The following is a 15,813-nucleotide window of genomic DNA, read 5'->3' as shown; positions in this document are numbered from 1 at the left end:
TTTGACTTACTGTGCGAATTTTTCACACATCGACTGTGTAAGTATGGTTACATACCTATAACCTGAAGGTATTATATAAAATATTGTTAAGTAAATATGTGTGTAAATATAAAAACTTTAGTGAGAAATCTTAAAGCTATAAAATATTTATAAATTTTGTATTTATATACTTAACAAATTTTGATTCATTTTAACTACGATGTAATTTTATTTATATATTCATTATTTTATACACTCTTAAATTATTTCCATTAAGTACTCAATTAAAATTTTTTTTTTACTTTATGAAGTTGATTTATTTAACAGTTTGAAGATGATTCAGAGCAGATTCTATAAAACAGTTACCTAATTTATTAAATTTAATTTTATTGTATTCATTTGGTATGCAAATTATTTATATAAAAATTTTATTTTGCAAAAAAATAAAATATATTTTTATTTTTTATTTAACTCAACGGGAAGTACTTGCTGAAAGCAAACACTTTCGAAGTTATTTAATAAATATAAAAGTTTTAATTAAATTTTAAAAAAAACATTATCATTTATGAAAGTATAATGGGAAAAAATTGCAAAAACAACTTATCAGATAATTACAAAAATATCAAAAAACATTAACTAAACTCATTTTTTATATGAAGGAAAGGTGTTAGTAGCGCACAAAAGTCATTAGAATTTGCCTGGAGTGGGAAAAAATGTTGAAAAGTAGAAAAGTACAAGTAAATTGTGTGGATTTTTAATAATGTAAAAAGCTGGGAAGCACAGCCAATTTGTATGCAAACAACGTTAATTTTATAATTCCGCAGACAAATGGACTGACGAGTTTGAGGAGTGACATTTGCAGTGTTGGTTAGCAAACCGAATGAATAAATAATTGAATTGCATTTAAGTGATTCACAATCAGTTGTATCGTAAAAATGTAATATTCTATAGAAAAGATAAAGAAAAACAGTAATAATAATGCGACGTGATTGTGGGAGTGATAAACTGTTTTTTTATTACTTCAAATGTTCATTTTGAAATCGTTTCGTCTTTTGAAATTCATTTCAAAATAAAATAAACTTCTTACGTGAACTTTCCCATGCAGTCTACCCAGTTCCTAGTTGCATATAATAAATTTTTGCATCTAGCAACGTCTCCAGCGCCGACTTCTAACAATCTATGGTAAGAAGCAATTTAACGAACTATAAAAAACTGAGTAACAAGCAAATCAAATGAACCAAATACATAATTACATGTATTTATGCCAATTAAACTAAACTTTACAGTTCTCTTGACTTCTCACTGTTCATCCATTTGTTTGGTTCATTAATTAATGTATTCACAAGAAGTAGTTAAATTATTAATGACTTTACAAGTACAGTGAAAACATATTTTTTTTTAATTGCTGAAAGAAATTTGAAGTGGCAAGTGAAGAGTTGAGAAAAACTTGCTATCGATGGATGGAGTATTCTTAAACTAGTTTGGTGTACATGGTCTATTTATTTTAACACAATAGTTTCTAATAAAATTTAGAATTTATTTACAACTCATATTGGTTAAAAGATTTTAATGTAGTTAACGGGTAATTTCAGATGAATATCAAATTTAGTTCCACAATTAGGAAGTGCTTAATAAAAGGAATTCTGAAATTCTTTCGGCAAACGGAATAACCTCTGTTTAGTTAGGACCAGTTGCAGTGAAATAGATTTCAAAGGCTATAGTACTCTGCTGCAGTGAAGGCTTAAAAGCCACTTTACACAACAAATTTAAGGTTTCTTATAGAAAAAGTCTAAAATGTTCATTTGGTATATACTTTCAAAGCAGGTACATTCAGAGATTTTATTGATACGTACGAATAATGAGGACAATTAAATCAATTTGCGCAATAATATAAGAACTATTCTAATTAGTAATTCTAATATAATATGATACAATATAAAACAAAATTAATAACAAATAATAAGAAGTACAAAGGAAAAATCCTCTTTCTTTTTTTTCCGCCAGAAAAAAAACTCAGTTGTAAGACAGTTTGAAGACTACAAACACTTGTACAATAGTAACAGCTACTCACCTAGAGTGAATTTGGTATAACTTCATATTGACTACCTCATCTAATACGACTAAAATTTAGTCATATTTAAAAAAAACACTGCCGCTAAACACTTTTCTTCTGTTACTTATATGTAACGGATAGTTCGAATTTAGTAATGCGGGTTTGGATATTGGTACTGGAAATTTCTCGAAATAAAAGTATAAAATTGTAGTAATACCTATGTATATACACAAAAAGACTTTTATATTCTTTATATATTCAATATTATCATAATCATAATTTCTTTTAGCTACTTATATAGCACAAAAGTCTCGGTAGGTCATCTGAATCGTGTAAAGAATTCTGTTAATCGCTAAACCCAATTTTGAAAGCGTTCCACTTCTTTTTTCTTCTTCTGTTTCGTACCGAAACAGTAATTATAACGCTATCTGAAAAGGAAGTAAGATTTTTCAATTCAATTTGCTTCATTACGAGAAAATCGTTGATAGAATAAAAGGCTTCATAGGCTTTTATTTTTTCCACAATTATTTTAAGACCATTTTTACTTGTTTCTTTAATCAGATCGTTTAACTGTTTTTGCATATTGTTTAATATTACAAACACACGTCATCAGAATAGTCAAGATCTTTGATTTTTTCCATTAAAGTTGATCCCGTCTTTAACAAACTGGGGTTCATTACAAGTATATATCAAATCTACTCAGTTATGCCAACTGCTTGGATCAAATTAATTTGTAGTCTTAAGAGATCCAAACAGTGATAATATATATTTGTTATTTTTTTTTTTTTTTGAAATCTATAATATATTCTGCACAAGTGCTTGTTCCGAACCGAATCTATTGGCTTGAGTTCCTTTCAAACAATCAAACAATACTCTAAAATGACGGTTGTAAACAGATTAAACAACTACTTATTAAATTTAGCGAAATGGTAATTTTTTTGTGACGAAGTTCTGGGTTTGTAAGTACTATTTTGTCTGATTAGATAATTAAAAGAGAGGATTTTCCATATTTATTATTATTCGGATATCTAAATACACGCTAGTTATGTTTAGCCAACTTATAATTTTCTATATCTTTTTATAATGTTGTTTATGATATGATCTGGAACGAATTTTAGATAATCGTGGTTGGTGTAACTTATTCATTTATAAATGATTGGTACAATGACACGGCTTTTGATTTTATTTAAACAATTGTGATTTGATGAGAAAATACGTAACCGTGAAAATATAGATGTGATTTACACTGTTATTTTACAAATTACCATCTTTGACTTGAAAAGTAGTACAATAGTCTAGTTATCTGAAACCAATTGGTTTATTAAGACTATTCAGAATAACTTTATGTGTTAGAAAAATTGCAAATAATCACTAATTGGTTCACTAATTTACTTCACTATAAAGACTTCTGATGTCTTCTATCGAAATTAACCAATCAAAAAACCATTTCCACTCCACATTTATTTCCTAGTTTTGAAGCTTTTGGGTAAAGATAGATTAGTTTGTCGCTATCACAGTATGGAGTTCTAATATTGCCCAGGGTTACTGAGACTTGTGTTTGATATAATATAGTCAATATCTGACAGAGTATAAGAATAGAAGTTAAAAATTTGTATATGTTGTTCAGAAAATAAATTTTATTCAAAAGAAACATATTGAGTTGCAATAAATATCATATTTGTTAAATGTATTTCCCACGATTCGATCTATAGCATTTTTCAACTACTCTTATTTGTGTCAAGTAAATATTAGAAAGTCTTCTAAACTATTGTTGGTAATAGATATTCGAAAGTACTAGGAAGAAATGTAATCAACTCTCTTTCAACCTTGAACGAAACTACAGAAACATTAAAATTTCAATACTGACTGATAGCCAGGCAGCTATAATAGTTATTACGGAATTACTAACCGGTCACTGTAGATTGCATAATCGCCTAACAAAGTTAGGAATTCAATCCAATTCAGACTGGAGATACTGTAGAGAAGAGAGAGAAGCCGCATAACATGTGCTCTAGAGGAGTGCCCGGCAGGAATGCATAACCGAAAGAAATACCTTGGAGGCTGCAAATACTATTGAGAAGAGAGAGAAACCGCCTACCATGTGCAAGGGGAGTGCCCGGCAGTGATGCACAAGCGGAAAAAATACCTTGGATGGTATTTCATGGAATAAGAGGATTCAAGACTAGGAAACACAGGCCCAACACTGTCTTTAATTAAAGAAATCGGACTTGGAGAAACACTCCAATCCGACTAAGGGGCACAATAGATCTTTTAGGTCGCAGTGTACCATCCCTTTTTAAATAATAACCATATATATAAATAGATGGTATATCAATATATGGCAGTCACTGGTATATTTTCTCTGAAATGTATAAATTCTATTCTACAATTTAGATTCTTAGCTGGTGTTGAGATGTATTACTTTCTTTATTTAGTATTTCATATTTTACGTATTTAAAATATTTCTACTTTCGTTTTCAATTTGTCAAACGCCGGCCTAGTTAACATTGCGCATTTGATTAAATTTACGGCACTCAATTGAAATTTATGTGATTTCTTTATTTATTAATTAACTCGAAGCTTTTGGCGTATTGAAGTATGCATAGTCAACATGAAGTTATTATCAAAATAATTTGATTACATGTACGCACTTTGTATCTGCGAGTTTCCCTTAGGCTCGCGAGCATTTAGCAATAGGAATTGTGCAATTAGCGCAAAACGCAGAGAAAACGCGTTGCTTAAATCTGACCTCCTTCATTTGACATTTAACTTCGGCAATTGTATTTCAGTTAAGTGAATTAGAAATGAATTTCGTGTCATAATTTCTTGTTTTTATAGATTGACAAGCTTTATGTGAAGTCAATTTTTTTATTTGAACATCAATTGAATTAGTAAACGTCCAAACCCCATTATGTATTGCACAAATATTTCATTATTATTAATGGGTAACTAAGTTAATACGTCGAATTTATTTACATTATTTCAGAGCACTAATTTATTACGAGTACACATTCGTAGATACAAAACCTAAAAGCTTTTTGATTTAATGCAATTAGTTAATGTGTACATCTTTCAAATTTATGCATATTGTATTAAATTCCAAACACTCACATTCTATACTAAATATTGTCTTTAATTACAACATAAATGATATTCCACATATCCAATGTCCAAGTGTAAGCACGAGCTATAATATATGAGCCCTCATAATACCACTGCCAAATGTGTTTACAATTTGCTACTAATTAACGTGATGCCTTCTATACTATATATGGGCGCATATATTTTGCATATATGACCCCGGACAGACAGCATAATGACAGATTCAAGCACATAAATTTCATCCGTATGTAGGTGAAATATATCTTGCACACTCAAAAATATCTACATACACAGACATGTGAAATTTTTATATACTTGTTTTGTGTAGCAGTGTTGCTACACAAATGTATCTAGATACAAATGTATCTATGTTTGCGAGTATCTTTAATTCATGACTGTGTGTCTGTCATTAAAATGAGTAGTTAGTCTTAGGTTTCAAGGTTAATTCTTTGTATGCGCGCACGTTACATGACAGTTAATAACTCAGTAATTACTGCAAAATAAACAAAAATTGTTATTGTTTCTCTGCTTAAATAATGCGAGAAAGTTATCTTTATTTGCACTGTAGTAGAGGCAAATGCAAATACTCGTAGTATGAGTAATAAAAATATTAATTTAAATAAATAATATTTACAAAAATTACAGTGTTTGCTTAGAAAGTTCAAAATATAGTCATTGCGATAATGGACCTATAGCAATTATTTACTAATTAGTTATTGTTTAATTATTATTACAAAAAACATTAAGTTTATAGTTCAGGTAGTTGATTTAGTTTATTTTTTTTGTAAATAAATTAAAATTTTTATAACATAGTCTTATTAGTATTATACTATGTACTATAATATTAATTGTAAAACTATTCAAGCTTTTTGTACATACGTATAAGTATAGTATGAGGCAATTGAACTGGCAACCAACTTACGGTCACTGCATCTCTAAAAACCGTTCCTAACAGTACACTAAAATTGTGCCTCATAACATCAGATTTCTTTGCTTACTAGCGCGACAAACGATATGCGTATCAGATGTGTGGAAAAAATTTTATCCGGGATGGGATATACACATAATACTATGAATGTACTAACGGAAATGCACTAGAGCCCTATAACATCTGAAGGCAAATAAATGAATTGTGTCTAAAATCACAGCCCGTTACCAGACTTAAACTCAGCAATATCGGAAAAAAATGTTGGAAACATGAAAAAGTTTTCTGTCGCACTTAAAACTGGCTACTGATCTAAATATATCTGCTTGGAGTGTGCCTTTCAAAATGCAAAAAGTACACCATCTCATACCTAAAAGGAATAAAAGGAAAAGGAATAGAGTGGCAAGAGCAATTGCTTCATCGTGCCGAAAGTGTTGAGTAACCGAATTGGGGTTTCTTTTAGGAGTCCCCAATCACGATTAAGAAGTTTGGAAACAAACAAAATGTCAATATATATTTGAAAACAAGACATACATATAACCATGGTTTAGAATGTTATCCAGTTCGGTTTTTAGATTAAGTTTTGAATACTCAAAACTTAATAAATGATCTTTATATATAAGTATTTTATGAAAACATCTTTAGAAATAGTCCTTAAATAAATACATATCTTTAAAAACAGTACTTAAATAAATGAATTCATTATACCTATATATTGCTAGATAACACAATTCATAAACTTTTGAATACATATGGTTTGATCAGAAATAATAATAACATGTCTAATATTTTAATATTATTTTATAAAATAATATGCTGAGAAACTTTTTATAAGAGGTGTAAAGAAGAGACTCCTTATCTTTCTTATTTCAGTTCGAAATGTATGACTGAAATGCCGCACATATCTTAAGATTAACCCAGACCTAGTAGTTTACTAGGTACCTTAGATTCTCAAAATAAAGACTGTCCTATGACAAGCATGTTTTAACGCGGCAAGTATAACTAACCTAATTACTTTTAGGTATTATTAGAGCCTATTATTTTATACAGACCTAACAATAGATCTTTTAACTGTATGAGAACTTTTTTTTTTAAGGTAGCGCAATGCATTTAATTGTTCGCAGATCTTGCGATTTAAATATCAGTCAGTAACTCAATTTAAGAGATTTTCTAAAGACAACAAAAATATGGTTTTATATTGCACATTTATATAAAATAGCTAACTCTACTAAAATCCGTTGTAAAATGGGTGTTCACGGAAATCGAAATCGGGCTTTATTTATTGATTATAATAAAGCCTTTAAAATACAAATCAAGTACCCAACACTAGGCAATAAAATCTCTCCTATGTAAGAAGCAATACCTAATACCAGTCGTTATGGGACTAATAAAAATAAATAAGAAACATAAAAATTGTATCTGAATAATGAATACGGTAGGTATCTAAAAACAATATCTAAAAAAATTTAACAAAGATCATAAGAATAGAAATAAAATGTGTCTTTCTCTTCTTTATTTTTTTAATGTATAAGGTACTGTCATTTAGTATCCATTTAGTATTTTTACATCCATAATTCTGCATACTTGGATGTCTATAGATATTTAAAAGTATAATATTTTTACTAATTGGGATCTTAGTAAACTAAAAAATAGTTTTCTGACAATGACAGTTAGTTAGAAAATAAATTTTATTATAATATTAGTATTTGAGAAAATCTAATGTTGGCGATTGCTGAAAACTAGGGCAATATTATAAATTATAAATTTTTTTTATGAAACTAAATATCTTCTAAACGTCTCTTCAATAGATGCTTCAATTTATTACTACCAGCTTGGTTATAAGGGACCTTAACCAATATACTTTTTTTTGGCAACTTTTTTATGATAAGTGCAAGTAATAAATACGACATTTAATAACATTTAGAAAATTAATTAATTTATATTGAAATAGTCTAAAATTCTATATTTATATTAATTTTACTACAATATTTCTAAAAGATTATTAAATTGTTATTTATTGGACAAAATTAAATTTTAACTAAATTTTATGTATTGTAAATGAATATGTATACATATAATGTTGTAGAAATGAAAGTCCTTTTGTTAAAAATTTAGTTATAAAAGACTTATTGCCCTAAATTGATTTTTGATATCAATTTTTGACAGCTTTCATTATTGAATGCTAAATAAAAACTCTTAATTTTAAATTGAAATATTAAACTGCGAATATAAAGTTGACATTTTTATTATTAAATTTTTGAGTTTCTATTATTTTCATGCAATTAGAGAAAGCATTTCTCTAACAATCCCATTCAATGATATCACATAATTGACCTACATTTCAAGAATCGTCATAATCATGCCAATTCAATAAAAAACAAAATCCTTAACACATAATCAAACACTTTCTATGGCCTTTTAATATTATTGCCCCCCAAAGTAGTGCTAAGTAGCCTCCCACTCATTCGCTGCCTGTGCGCTGATAATGACATTTATAGCAAAATTCAGTAATAAACATTTTACAACAACAAATTTCACAATAAAAAATAAAAAAATTTGAACCGAGAAATAAACTGGCAATTTAAATTATTCAAAGCATTTGATTTATTCGCTCAAATGCTTACAAATTTAATTTTATTTGTTATTTTACTGAAGCGTTTAATTTCATCTTTTCTTTAAATTTTTTTCATTACAGTTTTGATCTCATCATATTCGGAAGTGACCTTTTAACGTGTGCTTGCTAGTCGTGACCTTCAAAATTACAGAAGAAAGGAAAAGAAAAGAAATCTATCGAAATCTCAGCTGCCGTCTCACTTAATTATGCTGATCGATAAAAAATGGCGAAATCAAAAACTGCTCTTTATGCTGCTGGGTTAACTTGTTACGGGTTCTTGTGCTTCGCTTTGGCTTCAGCCGCTATTGGCATACCCATTTGGGGCTATTACGACAGTTCAAATGGTAAGTACTCAGATATATAATAGAGATCATTATGATTGTTATAGATGTGCTGCTATTGGCATACATATTTAGGATTGTTTCGTATATTCAAATGATAGGTACTCAGATATATAATAGAGATCATTATGATTTCTTTGGATATGCCGCTATTTATTTAGGGTCATTACGACAATTCAAATAATAGGTACTTAGATATGTAATAGATATGATTCTGATTATATCCCTATTATTATATATCTATATGTCTCTATTGGCATACCCATTTGGGGTTATTATGACAGTTTAAATGGTTAGCACCTAGATATATAATTAGGGTAGTTATGATTATAAGGTCCGTGATTGGAAAAATGTTATATTTCAGCTTTAAATATTAAAATTACTCTTTAATCCCAATGATTATATGGAAATTAAGTATATTTATCGTCGTAACGACTATCAAATGTATTCTTTTAATATATCTTTTACAAATGATATATCAAAAAACAAATATCTTACGTCATATTAAGAAATCTGGGAATAGTGAACGCCGAGTTTTTACAGGAAACTAAATTATCTGTGAAACGGGATATATTGCAACAAGACTTGGTATATTGCAATAACACCAAACCGCTTAAAAATCTATTGGATTATTAAAACTCGAAGTGAGTTTCTATGGCTAAAAAGAAATTGACATCAAGGAAGGAATTTCAATATCTGTTCGCTATGTAAATAAAATTAAGAAAAAAGTCTACAATATTTTATCAAAAGATGTCCAGCACGGAAAGAGTATCAATGAAGATATTTTAAAATAGCAAGGCTGTGTATATCTAAACTGATTGATATATTAAAGATTTAAATGATATACAATGATATCAACTGTCAAGGCTACGAAGCTTTCAGACTTCTTCAGCATACTATATGTGAAGACTTTCTAGTAATAATAGAACTGCTCTTACTAGGAAGTGTTTTGTTTTTAAAAATAATTATGTTATGTAAATAAAAATAGTCCTCACAAAACTAATGTACCATATAATCATTTTAAATATCAGTCAGTAACTCAGTTAGAGAGATTTTCTAAAGACAATACAAATATGGACAAGCTTTGTATTGCATAGTTAATGATAATAGCTGACCATACTAAATTCCGTAGTCAATTTTGCGCACCCCGGAAATAAAAAGGAAGATAAAGTCTATAATACAAATAGCTAAAAGTTAATTCAAATGCTTCAGATATAACCAATAATAATTTATATTAATATATTAAATACTTCAAAATAGAAAACAATAATATCAGTTGTTCAGCCATATGTTTATAGTTCAAAACGAATTATTTAAAAAAGATGTTATACTTCAGCAGTTTTAGTGGTATTTATAGCACAAAAAACTAATAGTGCTAGCATTTAAAATAGTAAGAAAAAATGTGACTGCATGTAATCATTTATATAATATATGTATAACTTCAATTTCCGGAACAACTCATGTGACAATGGATTTTAGTAAAAAAACAACTATTTTGAGCTCTGAAAATCATTATAAACTTTAATTTTTTAACTATAATAAAGTTGTCCAAATTCCCCAGTTAGGAATGATCTAATATTAATATATTAAATACTTTAAACCGTTATAAATCATTAATGTTAGTTATCAGTTAGTTACCAGAAGCTTTTTTATAGTGTATTACAAAAAAATTAAAAAAGTGCTGTATTTCAGCAGTTATTGCAATGTTAAGCACAAATTAACTAATAGTATCAACTTTTTAAAACAGCATTAAAAAATTATTATTGTAATTATTAATAGAAAATTGTTAAAAGGCTTTGCTGTTTACAATAGGGAGCCAAAGATTTTAATAAATTAAAACTAATTAAATTAAATAAACCCATATTTTTTTTTGTGTAAATAATAAATTATTCAATTTAAAAATGATCAAAGTTTTATTGATAACCGTATATCCTGCATTCATCAGTGTTGGTAGTATTTAGGTTATGTGCATAAGTTGCATCCTGAAGATAGAAAATTGCTTAAATGAGGTTAGATGGCATCCAAAGAAAATCATTTACTCCTACTTCATATTATTTAAGGTTTGTAAAACATATTGTTACTATTTTTACGATTTTCTGCCTTGATTGCTTATCTGCATAGATCCATGAATACTATAGCAGAGAATTCGATTGAGTATTAGTTTAAAAAGTTTGGTTTAACTCAGTTAGTAGGATTTAATTAAGATTTTCTAAAATTTGACATATCATTTGATTAAATACATTTCTAAAAAATTTAAATAAATTATAATTTAATTAAAAATATTATAATTACTAATAAAATTTATTTTTATTTAGGTGGCTACGACTACGACCGTGGATACTTTGGTCCCTTTAAAGTATGTAAACAGTTGGCATACAATCGTGAAAAGTGTGGTAATGAAGTCTCCAAATTTCGGCTTAACTGTAAGTTGTCAATATATTTTTTGTGTAATATTTAAATTATTAACTAATTTTTAATTAATTGTAATCTTTGTTTAATATATTTTAGCTGCCGTATATGTTAGTGGCTTATTGGCCATCATTAGCTCAGCTGCGCTGGGTATATTCTGCATTTTATCGGTGATACAAATTGCAATGATTTCATCACGTGATAAGGTTGTGATGTCTTATACTAGCTTAGTAATGATAAAATTGATCTTAGCAATAATTGGATGTAAGTACTGAACATTTCATTTGATGTTATTTTTTATATGCAAATTTTGCAAAAGAAAACCTAATAAGAGATTTTAAAATAAAACTTAGAATAGTCAATTAAAGATTACTAAAGCCCCCATAAACTAAGAATTGGGTATTTAAATGATCGAGGATAATTTTTACTCAATCGATTGAGCATATACAGAGTTGACAATATATAATGAAATAAATCTCTATTGAAAACTGTTTTCATATATATAAACATATTAGTATATAAGATTTTAAGTAGATTATCTAAACGATCACCTTAATCTACATTACCATCTTAACAAGATAGATCTAAATTAGACTGCAGAACATTTATCTAAAAGGATATGATACATCTAGTCACATTCTTTGTGTCTATTTAGCTTTAGCTTTCAGGAAGAAAATACTTAAACAGTAGAATATGTAATATTATTAATATTAGGATGTATGTAATATTAGGAAATACCCAACATTAAACATTCTGAGCTTAATTAAAAATGCCAGTAAGGATCAGTTCCTAACGCAAACGATTTACTATGTTCATTACATTCTGCTCCGCTGCAAGCTTACAGACCTGTTAACTTCTGCTCTTTATTTTACTATTATGTGCGTTATCAAATCCATGGTACTCATTATATACTTGAATTCATTCATGGTAAAAGAATATCCTTTTTATTTTTCATTAGCTTAACGTTCGCGTACATTATAGTTAAATACGTATTTTGAACTCGGAAACCATTCACTATGGTTTAGTTATAAGTACTTTGTGAGGTTATAAATGCTAACAAAAAAGTGGAGCTTAAAAGTATTAGATCCATTATAAAAATTTGGGGTATCTATTGTGAACAGTGAACAAGATTGAAGATTAATTGAAAAAAAAGGAAATTTTAATATGATTTAAAAAAAGCTAGATAGAGATTGGAGCTATGAATTGATTGAAAAGAGTAAGGAAAGTATAGAAGAAAAGAAAAGGAAATGTATGAAAAAAAATCTGTTGATATAGTCTGGATTGAAGTTTCTAGACTATACCAGATTCATTGGAGATCTAGAAGCAGTATCTATTGTGAACAGTGAACAAGATTGAAGATTAATTGAAAAAAAGGAAATATTAATATGATTTAAAAAAAAGCTAGATAAAGAGTGGAGCTATGACCTGATTAAAAAGAGTAAGGAGAGTATAGAAGAAAAGAAAAGGAAATGTATGAAAAAAAATCTGTTGATATAGTCTGGATTGAAGTTTCTAGACTATACCAGATTCATTGGAAATCTAGAAGCAGTATCTATTGTGAACAGTGAACAAGACTGAAGATTAATTGAAAAAAAAATGAAAATATTAATATGATTTAAAAAAAAGCTAGATAGAGAGTGGAGTTATGAACTGATTGAAAAGAGTAAGGAAAGTATAGAAGAAAAGAAAAGGAAATATATGAAAAAAAACTGTTGATATAGTCGGGATTGAAGTTTGTAGACTATACCAGATTCCTGGGAAATCTAGAAGCAGAATACAAACAACAGAAAAAAGACACTACAGTAAGAGGACTGTAAGAGGTGGACTATAAGGAATAAGATATAAACATGAGAATGGTATGAGAATAGCAGGAAGTATATGGAAAAGTTATTAACTCAAATGACTTTAATGTTGTTATTATAGCGTAGTTTGAAGTGAAACACAAATGTGATATAGAAAAAAGAGGAGAAGGTAGACTCTAAGAACGACTAATAAGTAACAGAGTATTAAGAAAATTCGAAGAAGTGTATGAGTGTAGAAAACTATATCGTGTCTTTTAAGCTAAAAACTGTATTGCAAGAATTTTTTTTTTATGAGTGTTTTTTTTGTAGTTTTCTGTGTATTGATATTATTAAACGTTCTGATATGTGTCAATATTTAAGTGAAGGCAATAAAAATTAAAGTTATAATATTAATTGAGAAACAAAAGCAAAAGATTCAATTTAATTTAGAAGCCATTTTATTCTCCTTACGCGTTTTCGGTGTACAAAGCTTAAATCATTCGCCATCGCATTAGCGTACAGTGTCTATTCATTAATGCAGAGAACTATAAGGATTGTTTTTATTTGAATATAATACCAAAATTTTTTTATTTTGGTGCAAAAGTCTAACTATAAAATTAATGTTTTTTAAAAAATTGTTCTTAAAACCATCAGGTATACTAGCATTGATTGCTGCTGTCCTCTTTGCTTTGCAAATAGATGAATCGGAAAAGTATGGATTTAGAATCTCACGTGGTATATCATTTTATTTACAGGTTAGTAAAATTTGAAAAGAATTATATAAAAATATATAAATTAAATTAAATAATTATATCATTTAACAGATAGTTACCATAATTTTAAGCATAGGACTTGTCTTAACCTCAGTATATGATATGCTTTTCTCACGTCGCCCTGGAGGAGACCCAACGATGACTGTAGATGCTTCATCACCATCTAGTGCAACAACATATAATAATCCAGGCTATAAAGAGCCACGTACCAAAAATGGTAAGTACATTCTATGGGTTAAAAAGTATTTTCAGTTTTAATATAACTTTTATTTAACTTCATTTTGAACTTTAGTTTCTATATAAAAAAATTTAAATAATTGAATAATATTGAATAATTTTTTTAATTCGCTTATTTCGTTCAACTTTAAATATTGTAATATTTTTACTAGTTTTTACTAGCGTTTCTTAATGTTTATATAATTTTAAATTCTTCACTCATCTTTTACTAGTATAAATGAATACTGAATATTAGTGAGTTTTAATAATTACAAAAACTTTATTTTTAAATAAAATTTTATTTTATTTTAATTTTAAATTATTCTTTTTTTTAATTACTTTATTTCATTAGTCTTTTAATGAACACTCATTTTGTTTGATTGTAGATAACATATGAACTGAAAATACTTTCTAGCCAAGCTTTCATTATAATTTTTTTTTATTACTAATTATACGCATTTCATATTATTATTTTTTAGGTGTTTCAGTCACAGATGCTTCCGGCAAACCTTATAGCAATATACGGAATGGAAGCAGTGTGGCGTCGTTGAGTACAACAGTAACAAGCGTTTCAAATGGTTCGACTATGGAATCAGTTACACGCTCACCTTTACGTTCCAGTTTGAAAAAACCTCGACCACCTCGAGATAATACGTTAGGCATACAAAATCCAGGGTTCTCTGGCTCAGGGAGCTCGCCGCCTATGAATCGTAGTGGTAGTGTTAAGAAAGTACGAATACAGACACACAGTACCGAGGTGTGAAAATTTAATTTGACACACTTAGACATAAAATTTTTATTACATTTAATTAAAAACAAAAAATAAATTAAATTATTAAAATAAAAATAAAACATTCGCATATTCAATGAAACAAAGACTGTGTATAGAGAAAAATCATTAAGAAATTAAAGTTCTAAAATAATACAAAAAAAAAAACAAAAAAACATTTACATAAACACAGATACACGCACACAAAAATCTTAAACACATACGCACATAAAATTGTAAAACGACACTATTTTAATTTTTTTATTTAATTAGTTTAAAGTGTAAACATCAAACGCAATACTTAAGTTAATTATGATTAAATTAAATAATTGTTATTAGATATAATTTTCTCAAAATTATAATACCATCTATTAATAATATTAATATATTTATAAAAAAATATATTAAATTATATTTTGTTATAAATTTTTAATCTATCGTTAAACCTGTAATCTTTCATTTAGTCTTCCAAAAAATATTATTAATTTATTTTTAATTTCAATTAGAAAACTTTTAAAATGCAGTAATGAATAGTAAGTTTAATTAAAATTCTATTGTACGAAAAAATATTCTGAAGAAATTAACAATTATTATTAAATTTTTTTCGTCTTCTATCTTTTAAGTTTTCCGTCCAATTTTGTTTTAAACATTAACTCCTAGAGAAAAAAACATTATTATAAAATTTAAAATCCGTTAAAAATATGTTATTAGATATATAATTATGTTATAAAAATAATTGTGTTATTATACCAGCAGATGTATTATTAAACACATATAATTATGTTATATGTAAATAAATATTTATGTATATATGTGGATATATATGTACATATTTTCTCACGTGCGTTAAT

The 15,813-nt window shown here is 27.6% G+C and overlaps 2 protein-coding genes across 2 annotated transcripts in view; one reads left to right on the top strand and one right to left on the bottom strand.

The window, feature by feature from the left end:
* LOC119668219 overlaps window positions 1-15,813 on the bottom strand; it is a 131,643-nt gene that overhangs the window by 28,600 nt on the left and 87,230 nt on the right. The gene's annotated exons all lie outside the window — the stretch shown is intronic.
* Window positions 8,759-15,160, top strand: LOC119668220. The gene is made up of 6 exons (XM_038077664.1): window positions 8,759-9,017; window positions 11,330-11,437; window positions 11,523-11,687; window positions 13,859-13,959; window positions 14,029-14,194; window positions 14,673-15,160. Exons 1-6 carry the CDS (start codon window positions 8,897-8,899, stop codon window positions 14,954-14,956), a joined length of 945 nt encoding a protein of 314 aa, XP_037933592.1. The 5' UTR covers window positions 8,759-8,896; the 3' UTR covers window positions 14,957-15,160.

This window comes from Teleopsis dalmanni, chromosome 1 (assembly GCF_002237135.1).
Source record: "Teleopsis dalmanni isolate 2A chromosome 1, ASM223713v2, whole genome shotgun sequence".
NCBI lineage: Eukaryota > Metazoa > Arthropoda > Insecta > Diptera > Diopsidae > Teleopsis > Teleopsis dalmanni.
This window is presented reverse-complemented; position numbering and strand designations above follow the sequence as displayed.